Here is a 14,799-nt window from a genome sequence, read left to right on the forward strand (position 1 = left end):
GTGGGATTTGGATTTTTAACATAGCTTTAACAACTTTTCAGTCATATCACTATGATGTCTGCAGTGTGGCAGTTTATGGTGATGTATAGCACTGAGGCATCATTCCGCCGACATGCAGCATTATGTCCCACCCAGTCACATTATCCTGACACCAGGCCAGTCAGTCCTAACACAGACCTCTTAATGCTGAGTGCCTAGTGAGGCCCCTGTTAGTACCATTTTTAAAAGTCTTTAGTATGACTTGGCCGGGGTTTGAACCCGTTGACATACTGCATCCGAGGTAGACACTAGCCACTAGGCCATGGGAGCAGTCTCCACAACATGGAAGCAATATACTTTGTTGTAAACACCCATGCTAAACAACACTAATGGACACTTCACTTTATTTTCAAATTTTTATAGTCCATATAGCAGTAGATACAAGTGTTGTGTAATGAATACAGTCGTGAAATAGATAAACACAGCTCATGCCAAATGTGCATTTCTGAATGGGAACAGTGGCAAGAAAACGTAATAATATCTGAATTCTCTTCGGACACAAAGTAACATTTCAGTTTACCAAGAAGTCTGATTCACAAGGATCACACAAGACAAGCTTCTTTATCATTCTGTTTATTTTACAAATACAACATGTACAGCATTTGCAAATTTTTTACAATGCAAGAGATTTACAAGAATGAACAGTAGCAAATTTAGCGCAATATGTTAATGTTAAACGCAGAATTTATAAATGAAAAGCCTGCAAATAAATGGAGATTTTTTTAATGATGAAAACCCATTTGCTTATCTTAGTTGCCTCCATTTTTACCCATCATATCCTTTAAGGTAAAAATTCTTTTCATGCTGTAGTGAATTTTGGTCTTTAAAGGAAAACAGGACTTTTTAACAATATTGCTTTATATATCTTAATACCATTGAAATTGCATAATACAGTGAAACTTTCATAAACCAGACACAGATGGGACCAAAAATTGCTGCCATTTTACAGAGGTGGCCATCATATGGTGATTCAGTTAACATTATACTGGCTTTTGTGGACCAAAATGTTTGGTTAGTCTACCGAGGGTCCAGTTTAGATAAAGTTTCACTGTACATGTATTGGGAATTATGGCCTTTATCAAGTCATTATGCATGTGTACTACTTACCTCAAGTCATACCCCATAAAATGCTCATTTGTACAAACAAAAATCAACTCATCCTTTTTTACCACAATTCATAAAATCTACAATGGCAATAAACAGTACGTCTATGTAAAATTTGCATTGGACGAAATTCTGATAATGGTATTCTACCTACCTGAATAATGTGCACTTCATTAAATCTCATGTGAATGGTTATTTTTAACCTGCCATCTTAATTATGTTACAGCAGCACAGATCTTCATTTCTTCCTGTTTTTGGATGCTAACCAGTCTCCAATATTGATGAAAATGTACAAATAAAAGCTGGTAGACCAGAAATAGAATCTGTGCATGCCATCAAGAGAAAGCCCCAACTCATTGATTTACATTCAACGGATGGTTATTTTCAACTGCGCCAATTTTCACAAAAATGTACACCAAAAGAAGGTCATTGCCAGTTGCTGCACATACTAACTTTACTAGAGTAAAGTTTAACAACACAGACAAAGAGATTTAAAATTTGGTTAAAGTTGATTTCATTTGGGACAAATTAAATACCATTGGAAGACTTTTGGTGAAAACCACATTTTGATATGGCCATACATTCATGAGATAAAGTAACAAGATTTTTCAGTATGTTCATTGCGACCGACGTATTAGAGGCGATAGATTAGCATCATTTTACCAAAGTCATTCATGATCAGCTAGTTTAATAATTAGCCTTCGGGTGAAAAACCCATACTGATATGACTTTACATTCTTAAGCATTAGAGACAAGTTTTTCCAGATGGCAGTCACATTAGATCTCAGTATTTTTGGTGCAGTTTTTGTTTCAGACAAGAAAGCCTTTTATTGAAAACCCCAAGTTGATATAACCACAAGATTTTAAAGATAGCTAGGAAGGTGACCACATTAATGACCAAGGGAAACCATTTTCATTTAGGACCAACTCAACATCATAACAAGTCTTGTATTGAAACCCCTATGTTGACACACTGCCATTTATTTAGGACTTGTACCAACAAGATTTTCAAGATGGCTGCTGTGGTGGCCATGTTGAAAGTCCAAGTGCAACAGTTTTTCTTTTAGACCTAACCAGACACAAAAATTCTGGTGAAAACCCCATTTCAGTACGACTTTCTCTTCATGAGGAGAAGTGACAAAAACTTCAAGATGGCATCTGTGTTTCATGTCTGAGCAGCACCATTTTTATTTAGGACCAACTAGACCTTGGGATGAATGTGTCAAGTTTCGAGGCAATCCTCCCAGTAGTTTATAGCCAGTATGCTACATAGTTCTTAAGATTATTCTGATTACAAGTAATATAACATGTAAAGACAAACTGATCTACAAGACCATAAACTCAATAGCTGCCAACCCTCACGATTTCGGCATGAATTTCACAACTTTTTCAGCGATTCACGGATTCATACCACATGCAAAATAATCACAAATTCACCAGTTCTCAATTATTGTAAATCTTTAATAAAATAACTGATTTCCTGTTAAGCGCTAGTTGTGATATTGGCAGTTGCCGAAACAATCCATTACCATTTACTGGTTGTGATATTAGTGGAACTATAGCTAACTGGGACAGTTGGCCCGGTAGCAAACATTTTAGCGTATTTTTATCTATATGTATAAGAATAGTTTTACAAATGCTTTTGAGACAAACTGGGGCCTAACCAGAATTTTGCTCCACGCATGCGCCACAAACACTGACTTGAATTACCATTTCAGCATTGCATCGTGAAAATGTCTTCACTACCAAGGAAAATGAAATGTACTGCACAAAAAGTGAAGATTAATTTGGAATATACAAAAAATTGGCCGTGCATTCAGCCATCAAGCCGATATACATCATGATCATTGCACGCAGTGTGCCACAAATTTTAACATTGGGCATGGTGGTGGAGACAATGTGAGGAAGCACATTGGTAGCAAAAAGGACATAGAGGTTGGGAAAATTAAGAACTCACAGATTTTAGCTCTGGAATATTTTAAGCCATTGACAGAAGACTTGCAAGCTACCAGCACTGAAGCATTGTTTGTAAGTTTTCTTGTTGAACACAATCTACCTTTATCAGCTGAAGACAATGCTAAACATTTGTTCCGACAAATATTCCCAGACTCGAAGATCGCTTCAAGAATTCATGAAGGGTTGGCAAGCTACGTAAACTGGTCCAAAATGAAGGAGACAAAACCATCAAAAACACATGAAGCCCATAATGTGTGTGTGTGCATGTGTCCAGGAGAATGTTCTGCCCATATTCATTCCAATAAAACATGCTGAATGGTTCTTGAACTATGCTGATTACAAGTAACATACCATGTAAAGACATACCATGTAAAGATATTAATTTCATCACCATAGTATTCTGAGTTTCCTCTGAACCTTCTAACCCCATTTAGAAATTTTTTACATTTATGCTGGGGTGTGGGGATGGAGCCAATTGCCAACCAAAAAGCTGGAATCTGGCAGCCACCTCCAAGTCAATTCTCAAGAGACCTAACAATTACAATGGATTTAACATGACAGAATCCATAAAAGTCACATAAAAAGTACATAAGAACTGGCCTTGAAAGATCATCCCCATAGCCAGAAATTCATGGCCTCTCAAGACTGGCTTGGTCATTGTAGTGGTCTTTTAAGTCACATTTTACTGTATAGGAAGTGATGTGTGCACCAAACTGCATCAGAATATGGTGACTGGTTGATGAGCTATATGCTAGCTACAAGCATCAGCTGAAGTGTATGTAGAAATTTAAACAAAATTGCTCCATTAAAAATGACCTACCATGATGACATTCTTAAATTGCCCATCTACAAAAAGCATTTTACTTACCAAATGGCACCCAACTAACAATGTACAATGTTTGCTGAGCTTTGGTGGTTACAAGTGTAAAAAGACAAAAAAGGTCATTCTATGCCTTAATGAAGGACCCCAATTATTGCTATGTTCTGTAGTTACAAGAACATTAAACCACTGCAGTAGCTAATAAAATCCTAATCAGGGTCTGGCTATACGCAGCTGCAAATGGTACACTTCACATACAATGTCATCCCAGGTTAATTAGTGTTCTACTATAATGCATGTCAACTTGGCTATATAGGTATGCGTAATCAAGTTCTAACAAATTACACCCATTACTGAAATGAGCCAATGCTGAATGCCAACATTACTTGTAATTTAGCACTATATTTTAAGAACTTATTTTCCCCACAAGTTTAACTCATTCGGCCCCCGAGGCATTTGTCATTTTTGCCTGAAATGTGCATAGGAAAGACATGGGGGGGAGGGGGGGCTATTTCTGAATACATCATAATACATCGGCTTTCAACCGATTTTCCATGAGACTAATGCCTAGTTGAATTAGAAACATCATTTTCCATTGGTTATTTTGCTTGCGCATGAGCAGAAGGGTAAAAGCTTGAGTTCTTTTTTTATTTGCTTAATGGACCCATCATTTTCATTTGGAGACTGCAATTTATTCCAAATGCCCACCTTATTCTAGTTTTTGCAAAGAATCTCCCGTCTGTGTGCAGTTAAGACCAGTCTGCCTTAATTCTGAGGCCAAAAGGTCACAAAATCGCATTCCAACCTTCAGCGGGGGCCCGGAGTGGCCGAGTGGTCTAAAGCGCTCTTCATTACGGATCACTGCCATCTCACCCCCGTCTGCGTGGGTTCGAGTCTCGGATTCGGCTAATGTGGATATGTGAGAGAAAGCTTGCCAGTAGCTTCTCGTGGGTCGGTGGTTCTTTCTGGGGTTTTCCCCCGAGTTCTTCCTCCACCATTAATACTGGCCACCATGTATAGCCTATCGTGTGCTGAAAAATGGCGTTAAACCCTACAACAACAACAACAACGACCTCGAGCAAATTTTGCATGAAAAAAAACAGGTCTAAAAAATGAGGTTTTTCCCTCTGTATTTTGTAGTGCAACTAGAACTTCCAGATTATTTGGCATCATTTTAGAGCTATATCTGCTTTTTTTTAATGCCACCCATGTTGGTCTATCTTAAATGACCTTGATGCTGCAGAGCTTGGAAGTAGGGTAATGTAATAAGTTACTAATTATTTCATTCCTGAGCCTCATGTGGCTTGCATCAAATTGTACCAACTTGCTTTAAAAAAAAAAAAATCTGACTGTGTATCAGGGTCTATTTTTTTTTCAGTTAGACTCTTACACAAGAGTATATACAGCCCTCTTCACTGAACTTTTAACAGAATATATGTGTTCACACAACGAGATTATATTTTATGAACACTTCCTTCTCTGTCTTTGTCTTCTGGCATTCGAAGGTGACATTCTTACCACCAGGTATTGGTTTTTAATTAACTCCAAATAAAAATTTGGAAATTAAAAATAATATAAACCAGGGCTTGTGTTCTTTAAATTTTGGAGCCTGGGTTTCAAATTCAGAGATCAACCTAAAATATAACAAATGATTACAGCACTAAACCTTTGCAAGCATATAGGATAATTTAAATAGGAAAGTTCTTAAAGTTGTATGATCCCAATTTGATTTATATCAAAATTACAGATTATCAGATTGATCCCAAGCTTAACTTTTTTGCTCAAAAATGTCTAGAGAATATGGGCCTAGGATCTGCTATTGAGAAATATATAGTAGATTGTCTACACTGTTTATTCAACTTAGGAGTTGCAAACAAAACATTCAAAAAAAGCAAACAGTAAAGAACAACATCCATAGGTACATGATGCAAAAGCAGATCCGGCACCACATTCTTGACATTTCTTTTCTGAGCGATAAAAAACAAGCTCAAGCTAAAAACCACAAATATAAATAATTGATGTGATTAATTAAATTAAGCTTTCTGTTTGAAGGACCCTAAGTTATGAAAATCTGATATTGTATGATTCAATCATTCATACTAAATGAACCTACAAACTGCCATCACTTTCAGTGACTGACATTCAGCTTCAGTTACATACTCATCAAGTTTTAAGAATACAAGCACTAGGTCCAGGCCATTTTATGTCTGCTCTGTGGTCTACATGGGTAAAATATAGTGCATGGTCATTTAATAAAAGGAACCACAGTACAATGATCATCTGAACTAATCCTTAATCGACATTTGTTCTTTCAGCCAGTGCTGGAGAGGCAGCCTTGGAAAGCTTTCAGGAGTGCCTGGGAGTCCTTGACGAGTCCATGCAGCGCCGGGATGCAGATATCAGCTCCAGCAGCACCTTGCACAGCTCCATTCTTAAAATGTAAAACCACGTGTGATAAAACATACTCCTATAAAGATTTCACAATCAATAAAAATCTGTATCTGTTTTTCATTGTTTTATTCCTGTATTGCTGAGTTATGTATACACAACAAGTTTAAGAAAGCAGGACATAAAAAAACAAGTCTACACTGTGTATTGATAAAAAACATAAATGTTCCCATAAAGCATTCCAATTCAAAGCAGCAGTAATTCCACCAGCTGATGGTGTGGAAAGCTTAAATACATTCATAAAGTCTGGTCAGTATAAAATGCTACCCAACAGACATACCACATACCAATAAGGGAGTAAAGGGAATATAGTTAAGAGCCAAACAACTTATTTTACAGTTCTGGCAGATGTTATAGTCCTCTCAAGACACAAAAGATCTATCCCAGACTCTGGGAACTAAATACACCATGTTGTGACACAATTCTTCCTGTCAAGTACATGTGTTTTGAGTATCATTAAAAATATGTGTACAGTTTTACAACTAACCCTTTCCCATATATTGGATTGCCCCTGCCACATTTTGATGTCCCTAACACATTTCATTGTAAGCACAATTTGATGCCCCTGCCTCATTGCATTGCAAGCACATCTTGATGTCACTAACACATTTCAGTGTAACCACAATTTGATGCCCCTGCCTCATCTCCATATAAATACTTCTTGGCAATCTTGTAAACAACATCCATCTGCATTACCAATTTGCAATACCACCTTACAGGAATATCCCCTCTGGTTAAACAAGCTTTCTGGAAGTTTCTATGACATCATAGCACGTGGTAGTGTATTAGATGAAATTTAAACAGCCAACCAGAGTTAAAAGAGCATCAGAAATTCCCCAAAAATAACAGCTAACACTATCTTCACATGTAGAATCATAGAATCCTATCAGATCAACTTCTGAGGATTAAATCTGTCTCAATATCTCAGTAGTAATCATGAAAACATTTTTAAACAAAAAAGAAATCAAACCCAAATGCCATACACTGACAATGATATTGATACTCGACAGTATAATCAATTTACAGTACACTAAACTGGGACTCACCACTTGATGTACAAATAACCAAAACTGTTGATTTTTTATCGTTTTGTTACTGTAGAATGTACAATAAGATACTTGATATTTATATTTACACTTCTAAAAATTTAAACGTGCAAATATTTCCATTTTATCGCTGCCAGCAATATTGGCATTGTATAAGGATATCAAGACAAACATTATGTTTATTGTATTGCTTTGTAGCAAGCCAACTTCAGAAGCTGACTTTTATACTTTTAAGCTGATTTTTTAAAAAGGATATCAATACAAGGGTTATTCATGGAAATTCTGAAAATAAACTGAAACAATGGAACAATTTTTAAAGCGACACAATATAGTGCTTTGTGCATGGACATCAATGACCCAGCTTAGCCCAAAAGATTGGAGAAAATAAAATAATTAGGTGAATTTGTTAAGGACATGAAAAAATGATTTTGCCAACAACATGATCATTAACATGGATGAAATTCCAGATAACTTTGATCTCATTCCTGGAAGGTTTGTCGATAAGATGGGGTTCAAAGTGTGAGAATTTGTGTGACTGGAAGATTTTTTAAAAAGCTGACTTTAATCTTGCAGTTTCTGCTTCAGGAGACGTGTTGCCTCCAACGATAATTTTTCACAGCATAAGAAAGCTAAAAAAATATTAATGTACGGAAACAATGGATCATACATGTGCACGAGAAGAGTTGGGTTGACGAGATGCTGCTGCAGTGGACTGAAGAGTTTTATCTAAGAGTACACAGTCTGATATATTTCAAAATAACATTTCAGTTGATTACATTTCCAGACATACAATTTTCAAATGATTTAAATGGTGTCCCACAATTACGACTCAAAATATGTCTCTCAGAACATCCAGTGCACAAAACAATTACTTAAAAAAATACTTTATGGTGTCCCATCATGTACAGTAAATAAGGTAGATATCAGAAAATGTGTTAATGAAACACCCAAGATGAAGTGACCATCCTTTCAGATCTACCGATAGCAAAATTTCAAGATGGCCACTATATCTGCCTTATTAGAAGTCTGTGCAGTACCATATTCATTTAGGGCCAACCAGACCATGGGATGCATGTACGTGTCACGTTTTATGTCAATCCTCTAATAGTTCTAGTCTATGAAAAATGGCTACCTGATATGATGTGTGCCAATCAAAACATGGTGTGACAAGAGAGATGCTGTCAGAAGAAATTGAATAGTCACCCCACTATAATTTATTTGCAAGCAGTCTTTTTTTGTGTGTCAATACTCAACATCATCAATACTTAACAACCATGAAGATAAACAAAGTGGTTGGTGAAGATCAGTTTTTTTTTCTTTTACAAGTTTATGCTCCACTTCTCAGGCTGGATTTTTAAAACCAATTTGATGACTACAATCAACAGTCCGAAAGTCCAAGAAACTTGCCTAACATCAAAGGTGTAAAAAGGACATAGTAAACAATGTTTATATCACTGACGAAGTACACCGTATGCATGCATACATGTCAGTTACCACGACTGTACAATTAACAGCCCAAGAAACTTACTTGCATGCAACTAGCGTAGTCTCTGTAGTGTAAAAAAGTAGGTCATTGTGGTCTACTATTTAATATGGTTGTGTAATTGCATGCACATTAATTAATATGGTTAATACAAGCACAAGTCTATAAAACTGACCACACCTCAATGTACCATGCAACAAGACTGATGTCCTATTTGAGTAAAAGGTTCTTGTTCTGTGATTATAGGCCGGTATATTTTTAGCTGTTGCACAAAGCCATGTTCCTTTTATAAAACAATCCCTAAACATATTCTTTATTTATTCAAGCTCGAAAAATATTCCAAACAACCTTTTTGAGCAAATGTTTTCCAACAAATTTCAAACAAACCAAAACAACTCGTCATGATCTCATATCAACATGAAACTGACATCTAATTTCAGAAATGGCCAAAGCATGATATACTGTAGGCTAGCTGAAATAAAGAAATGAATTGCATGAACTGATAGTGATGTCAGAAACAGCAAATTACCTTGACCAGCTGGTCTGGAGTTAGGTCCCCTTTCTATTCAGGGCCTACACTCTCAAGTGGTAGAGCTGAAAGAAAAAACCACCATTATCAACTTGAAAATTTAAGAAAAACCACATTAAAGTTCAAATTGATTTTATTGAATTTAAACATTACAGATTTAATGTTCAATTTAATGTTAAAGCTACATGTACCAATACCTTACAGTGATACATGTGGTCAAGTCAACTTAAAAATCCTAACAAATTTTACTTCTTCGTGCAAATTATATTACAATTATCATAGTGCAGACATAGGACAAGACTAGAATATGCAAATAAGACTTCATTTAAAGTTAAATTATGGCTTCTATAATTTCTTCACAATTCAAATTTGTACTCCATGAAGAATTACTCTCATTAATTGAAAATTAGAAATTGCAATGAACATAAATGAATCTTGGTGGATTTGCCCACAAGACAGTTGCACCTGCAAGTCGTTCTTCCCTCAAATCATATTCTACACATTTTAATTTCAAAATCAAAACTTTTTGAGGTGATATATTAACCAGTGATAGTGATTTCTATCTTCACTTCATTTCAATTGTGTGATCCTGTATTGCAATAATTTGCCCCATAACTTGTAATATTATTGGCTTAATCAACTTTTGCTTTTGTCTATAGAAATAACATTTACTCACTGAAAAGCAAGATTTAGCACAAGCCTATAATCTCTTGAAAATGTACACAACTCTGAATATGGGGCAATACGATTACCAACAAAAACACTAGAAACTGGTTCGTTTCGTTTGTGGTATTTAATGCCATTTTTCAGCATGAAAAAATGTGTGGCAGATAGTAAATTTGAGGAAGAAACACAGACACATAGCAAGCTATTGGCAAGCTTTATCATATACCCACAATGTGTTGAGACTCAAACTTATGCCGATGTGTGAGGTATGCAAGTGAATCTACAAATGCAAGCACCTTACAGGACTGTGACCAAGGGCCCCAGGAGCAAACTGACTTGTGGGTGAAATGACATATACCCTCAAAACAGATTCAAAATACAAGAAAACACAAATCAGTTTATCAAGATTATTCAATGTACACATTCAAAAGCAATTAATTTTCCTATAAAATTATTTTTAATGATTCATTAAACCATATGAAATAATTCCTAACAGAATGTCAACTAAAAAAATGTAACATATTGTTTAACTGAATAAATAAAACACGTACATGTAATTTAACAGTATAATGCTAGGGAAATTTAAAAATGATCATTTGCAAGATCCTGGTCCACATTTGATACCATCAATAGCATTTTGCAATCTTTTATTTTCCTCCTGTATGTGCTGGTTTACCACTTTTATTTGGGAAATCCCACCCCTTTGCTTCTCAGGTGTTAGGGCGAATGTAGAACTATTAAATTTATCTAACTTCTGTTCCAGTTCAAACAGTGCCTGAATCAAGTCTTCCCTCGACATTTCATTTAGTTCATCTTCTCTAGCAACACGAAAAACTTGCTCAAAATCATCCTGCATAAATTCAGCAACACTATTATCAAATGATGGGTTGTCATCCTGCACATATGCTTCTGGGACTCGATGGACAAATTCATGCCCCATCATTTCATCAAACAAATCAACATCCTGGTCAGCAATCGAGAGATCACAGTGGGGCGCATTACCAAATTCTAAGGGCGCGTAAAGAGATGGAAAAAGATTTAGATTTGCGCAATGATCATCCATGATAAACTGTGTGGAATTTTCTGGGGCCTTTGGACTGTAATAAGGTCGAAGTAATCTCCTACGTGTCTTTCTAATTTTAGAACAGTCGCAGCTGTTCTCAGCTGTTGAAGGTAAGTTTTCCAAATCGCTGACACGGTTTCCCAAAGACAGATCAAGCGTAACACAATCTTCCAATGACATATCAAGCGTAGTTGCAGCAATATTCACCAACCCTCTGCGTTTAGGGCGCTTTTTACCCCTCCGAGTGCGTTTTTTCTTCACAAAGTTCTCCATTTCTTGATCAAGTTGACGTGCGCATAGCTCGACAGTCATTTCAATCGGTTACTGCAAAATGACTTGTCAAGTTGTTGAAATAATAATGAATACAAACAAATGAATCGTATTTTCGCAATATCAATGTATCCTGCTCAGTAAATATAACAACTGTCAAATAACATCTATTACGTACTTCCTTACTTGTATGCTGTCGCAATAAAAACATACAGTGCGAAGTCAGTCTCTTATATAGAAAAATACCACGTGACTAATTCGTCGTGACAACGATCAATGACGTTTCTTGAATGGTTCTTAGTAGCAAATCGGTTTTATCTAAAACTAAACAGTGTGTGCGTCGGTAATGGGAACTATTGATAATGGGCGGGTGGAGATTATTTTCTTTGATGGTATTGTTAACTGTGGGTTTTCACCCCCAAAATAACTCTTGATAGGATAGAAGCATTTTTTGATTTATTGACAAACCTATAATTAATTATTATTGATAAGTGTATCTTGACTAGATTATTTGCCTGTCCTAGGACGGGAATTTAAAAAAATATTAAACAAAATTGGGATAATAATAATAATAATAATGAGGAATTTGTATAGCGCCTAATCTTTAGAAGCTCTAAGCGCTTTACAACATAAGACAACACCTATAAGATAAAAAAACATATAATGATATGATTACAAAAAACAAACACCATGAAATTAGAAAACATTAATAAAAAACATGCTGAGAATATTTAAGGTAGGAAACATTATTAGGTCTTTAAGTTTGTTCTTCCAGTCGAAAAAGTGAGTTTTGAGAGCTCTCTTGAATGTGAATGGCATGAGCGAGCTTTAAAGAAAGGTGGAAAATAAAATTACCAAAAATTAAGTATTTAACAATTTATGATGCCGCCGCAAGTTTCCAACTCACGACCTCTAGCCTGACAAATGGGAGACACATAAAGAAAGGCAGAAAGACAAATGTGGGTGTTTATATATAATACATTATTCATTTTGCCTCTTTTTGAACACAAAACTAACATGTTTAAAATTAACTGCATTCAGCTTCCAACTGAAAATAATCCAAAATTCGAGATTAAGAAGCAGCCGTCGTTACATTCATGTTATATTTGCCAGCTTTATTACAAACTGCAAGGCCGCTCCGGAGGCCCAGTGGTTAGAGCGTCCGCCTCGGAGGCGGGAGGTCGCTGGATCGAACCCCGGCCGAGTCATATCAAAGACATAACAATTGCACTAACAGCTGCCTCGCTAGGCGTTCAGCATTATCAGGCACATAACGGAGAGGCTGTCAATTACGGGTGGGGGGGTGCTTGGGTGGAATGGGATTTTCATTCGATAACGTCATAACATAATAGCGAGCTGGATTTTTTAAAAGCAAAATTATGGTCCTCTGATAGGATGAATAAAATATTGCTCGGATATTATTTTTTTTAAACCGTAATATATCTAATATATTAGTTGAAAATAATAAATTATATCGAGGGAACTGAAGAAACCAAGTCTGGTTTGAAGGAAACCCCCATTCCACCCCAGTCCTCCAGTAATAAACAGCTTCTCCGTTATGCCTAACGATTTGTGACCTGAAAACTTTTCTAATGTCTGAAGACATTCGTGCGATTTTTGCAGTTATATCTTTTATTGTCCCATTTGTTTATTTGTATGACACGGGTTAGGGTCAATGTTTTATTCTAACGCAACTTCCATTTTTGAAGTTAATAAGACCGTTTGAAACGAATATGATAACATGTGAAAGTGTCTGTCTTTGCCGTTACTGTATGGGTTTCGTGTAATTTCTCTCTGCTGCTCTTAACTCTTCGATTATTTTACAACCATTTACAGACATATCAAATTCTTTTAAAAAATTCATATTTAAACTCAACATCGTTTAAACCAGCAGGAGAACCTGTTCAAATTTTATTTTATGCTCTATTGCTTGATCACTTGGCAAAGTTATGCATATATTCTACTGCATAAAATTAACATGTTTCGTCAGTATGTTTTTACATTAATGCAAGCTTTGTTCTAATTTGTACCCATGGAAGCCAATCTCTATACAAGATTCCAGTGTGCTAATGTTTCAACGTTCAATCCTATCGAAGATCTATTTCATTCCTTTGCTTATTTCCTACTAAAACTTTTGGCTTGTAAAACTGTTAAATAAACATTCAGTAGTATCATTCATTCATCTCTGTTTATCAGATTCTTTGTCTTGAGCAATGGTAAAATTCTCTCTACTGAACAGTAACGGTCTTAGCAAACGCAGGGTCCGATTTGGATCGTCTTAGAGGGGCTCCCTGGATTTACGTGCAGGGCCCCTTGTGAGCAATGGTAGTTTTTTTCAAGTTAACACACGAGTCACAACCACACATCTTTTTTTGTATTAAAAAAATGAAATGATTTTTGAAACAATCATTACATATACTATAAATGTTCAAGTATACTTTTATATTTATATATAACTTGTCTATTTTAAATTGGTAGACAATTATTGATTGTTAAAATCTCTCAGTAATAGGAGAGACAGTATTCGACAAGCTTCTAGCTTTCTACAGAATGCCTATATAGATTATATCACTATAATACATGAATATGCTTTCCTGAATAAATACTGTTCAAATAAACAAAAGTTATCTGAAATTGCATTTGTTGTTGTGTTTTTTTTTGTGTGGTTTTTTTTGTTTTTTTTTTGTTTTTTGTATACAACCAGTGTGTGATCTTAATTTAATATTTTGACCGTTCCTGTGAGCTAAATGGTTTGATTGTCCGCATGGAAAACGGAAGGTCGCGTGTTCAAACCCCCGCCGAGTCATACTTATAAAAATGTTACTATAAGACTGGTCTTCCTGGTGTCAGGATAATGTTACCGGGTGGGACATGATGCTGCATTTCAGCGGTATGATGCCAGTGTTAGATATCACTATCAACTGCCACACTACAGACATAGTAGCGATACGACTGGAAAATATGTTAAAAATCACACACATTCATTTAATATTTTCGTATTCTTTTTACAACATTGTTAATGGATTTAGTGTTGATATCATGTGACTATTGTACCTCTGATGTCATGGACACGTGGGTTGCGAGATTTGTGTAGTCGTGTGACTAGATATGCATATGGCGAATACAAGGTCAAATATAATCCATGCTGTTGTTTCGTCTCATCTTTCGACTGATTAAAGACTTAAGGATTAAATACTCTCAATTTCTATTAAAATCATTTTCCTATCTATTTCAATGAGGTATGACTTGATGTAACATTGTTTAAGTTTGCTAGGCTCGCTGGTAAGCGACTACCGTAACTTTACTATAGGCAATTGCCTCAGACCTAATACACCAACATAAATATCAAAAATGGGGTGGGAGTTGAATTAGTAC

At 35.8% G+C, this 14,799-nt stretch overlaps 2 protein-coding genes across 4 annotated transcripts in view; one reads left to right on the forward strand and one right to left on the reverse strand.

The window, feature by feature from the left end:
- The window catches only part of LOC149787922 (HAUS augmin-like complex subunit 7), a 42,437-nt gene extending 36,012 nt beyond the window's left edge, over positions 1-6,425 (forward strand). The window contains exon 10 of the mRNA XM_089974173.1: positions 6,235-6,425. Coding sequence (XP_089830299.1) covers positions 6,235-6,362 — 128 coding nt within the window. The 3' untranslated portion in view covers positions 6,363-6,425. The remainder of the gene's footprint in view (positions 1-6,234) is intronic.
- Positions 597-11,695, reverse strand: LOC149787923 (uncharacterized). Of its 3 annotated transcripts, none has more exons than XR_016424122.1 (3): positions 11,603-11,695; positions 9,426-9,490; positions 597-6,350 (listed from the first exon to the last, which is right to left on the reverse strand). XR_016424122.1 is itself a non-coding variant. In XM_089974174.1 (3 exons), the coding sequence occupies exon 1, from the start codon at positions 11,464-11,466 to the stop codon at positions 10,684-10,686; it is 783 nt and encodes a 260-aa protein (XP_089830300.1). In that variant the 5' UTR covers positions 11,467-11,596; the 3' UTR covers positions 597-6,350; positions 9,426-9,490; positions 10,643-10,683. The 3 variants fall into 3 exon arrangements, 1 of the variants encoding a protein (XP_089830300.1); XR_016424123.1 differs by having other exon boundaries at positions 11,611-11,649; XM_089974174.1 differs by lacking the exon at positions 11,603-11,695 and adding an exon at positions 10,643-11,596.
- Between the last annotated feature and the right edge of the window lie 3,104 nt (positions 11,696-14,799).

Source organism: Sinohyriopsis cumingii, chromosome 11, assembly GCF_028554795.1.
Source record: "Sinohyriopsis cumingii isolate HCF-2022 chromosome 11, ASM2855479v2, whole genome shotgun sequence".
NCBI lineage: Eukaryota > Metazoa > Mollusca > Bivalvia > Unionida > Unionidae > Sinohyriopsis > Sinohyriopsis cumingii.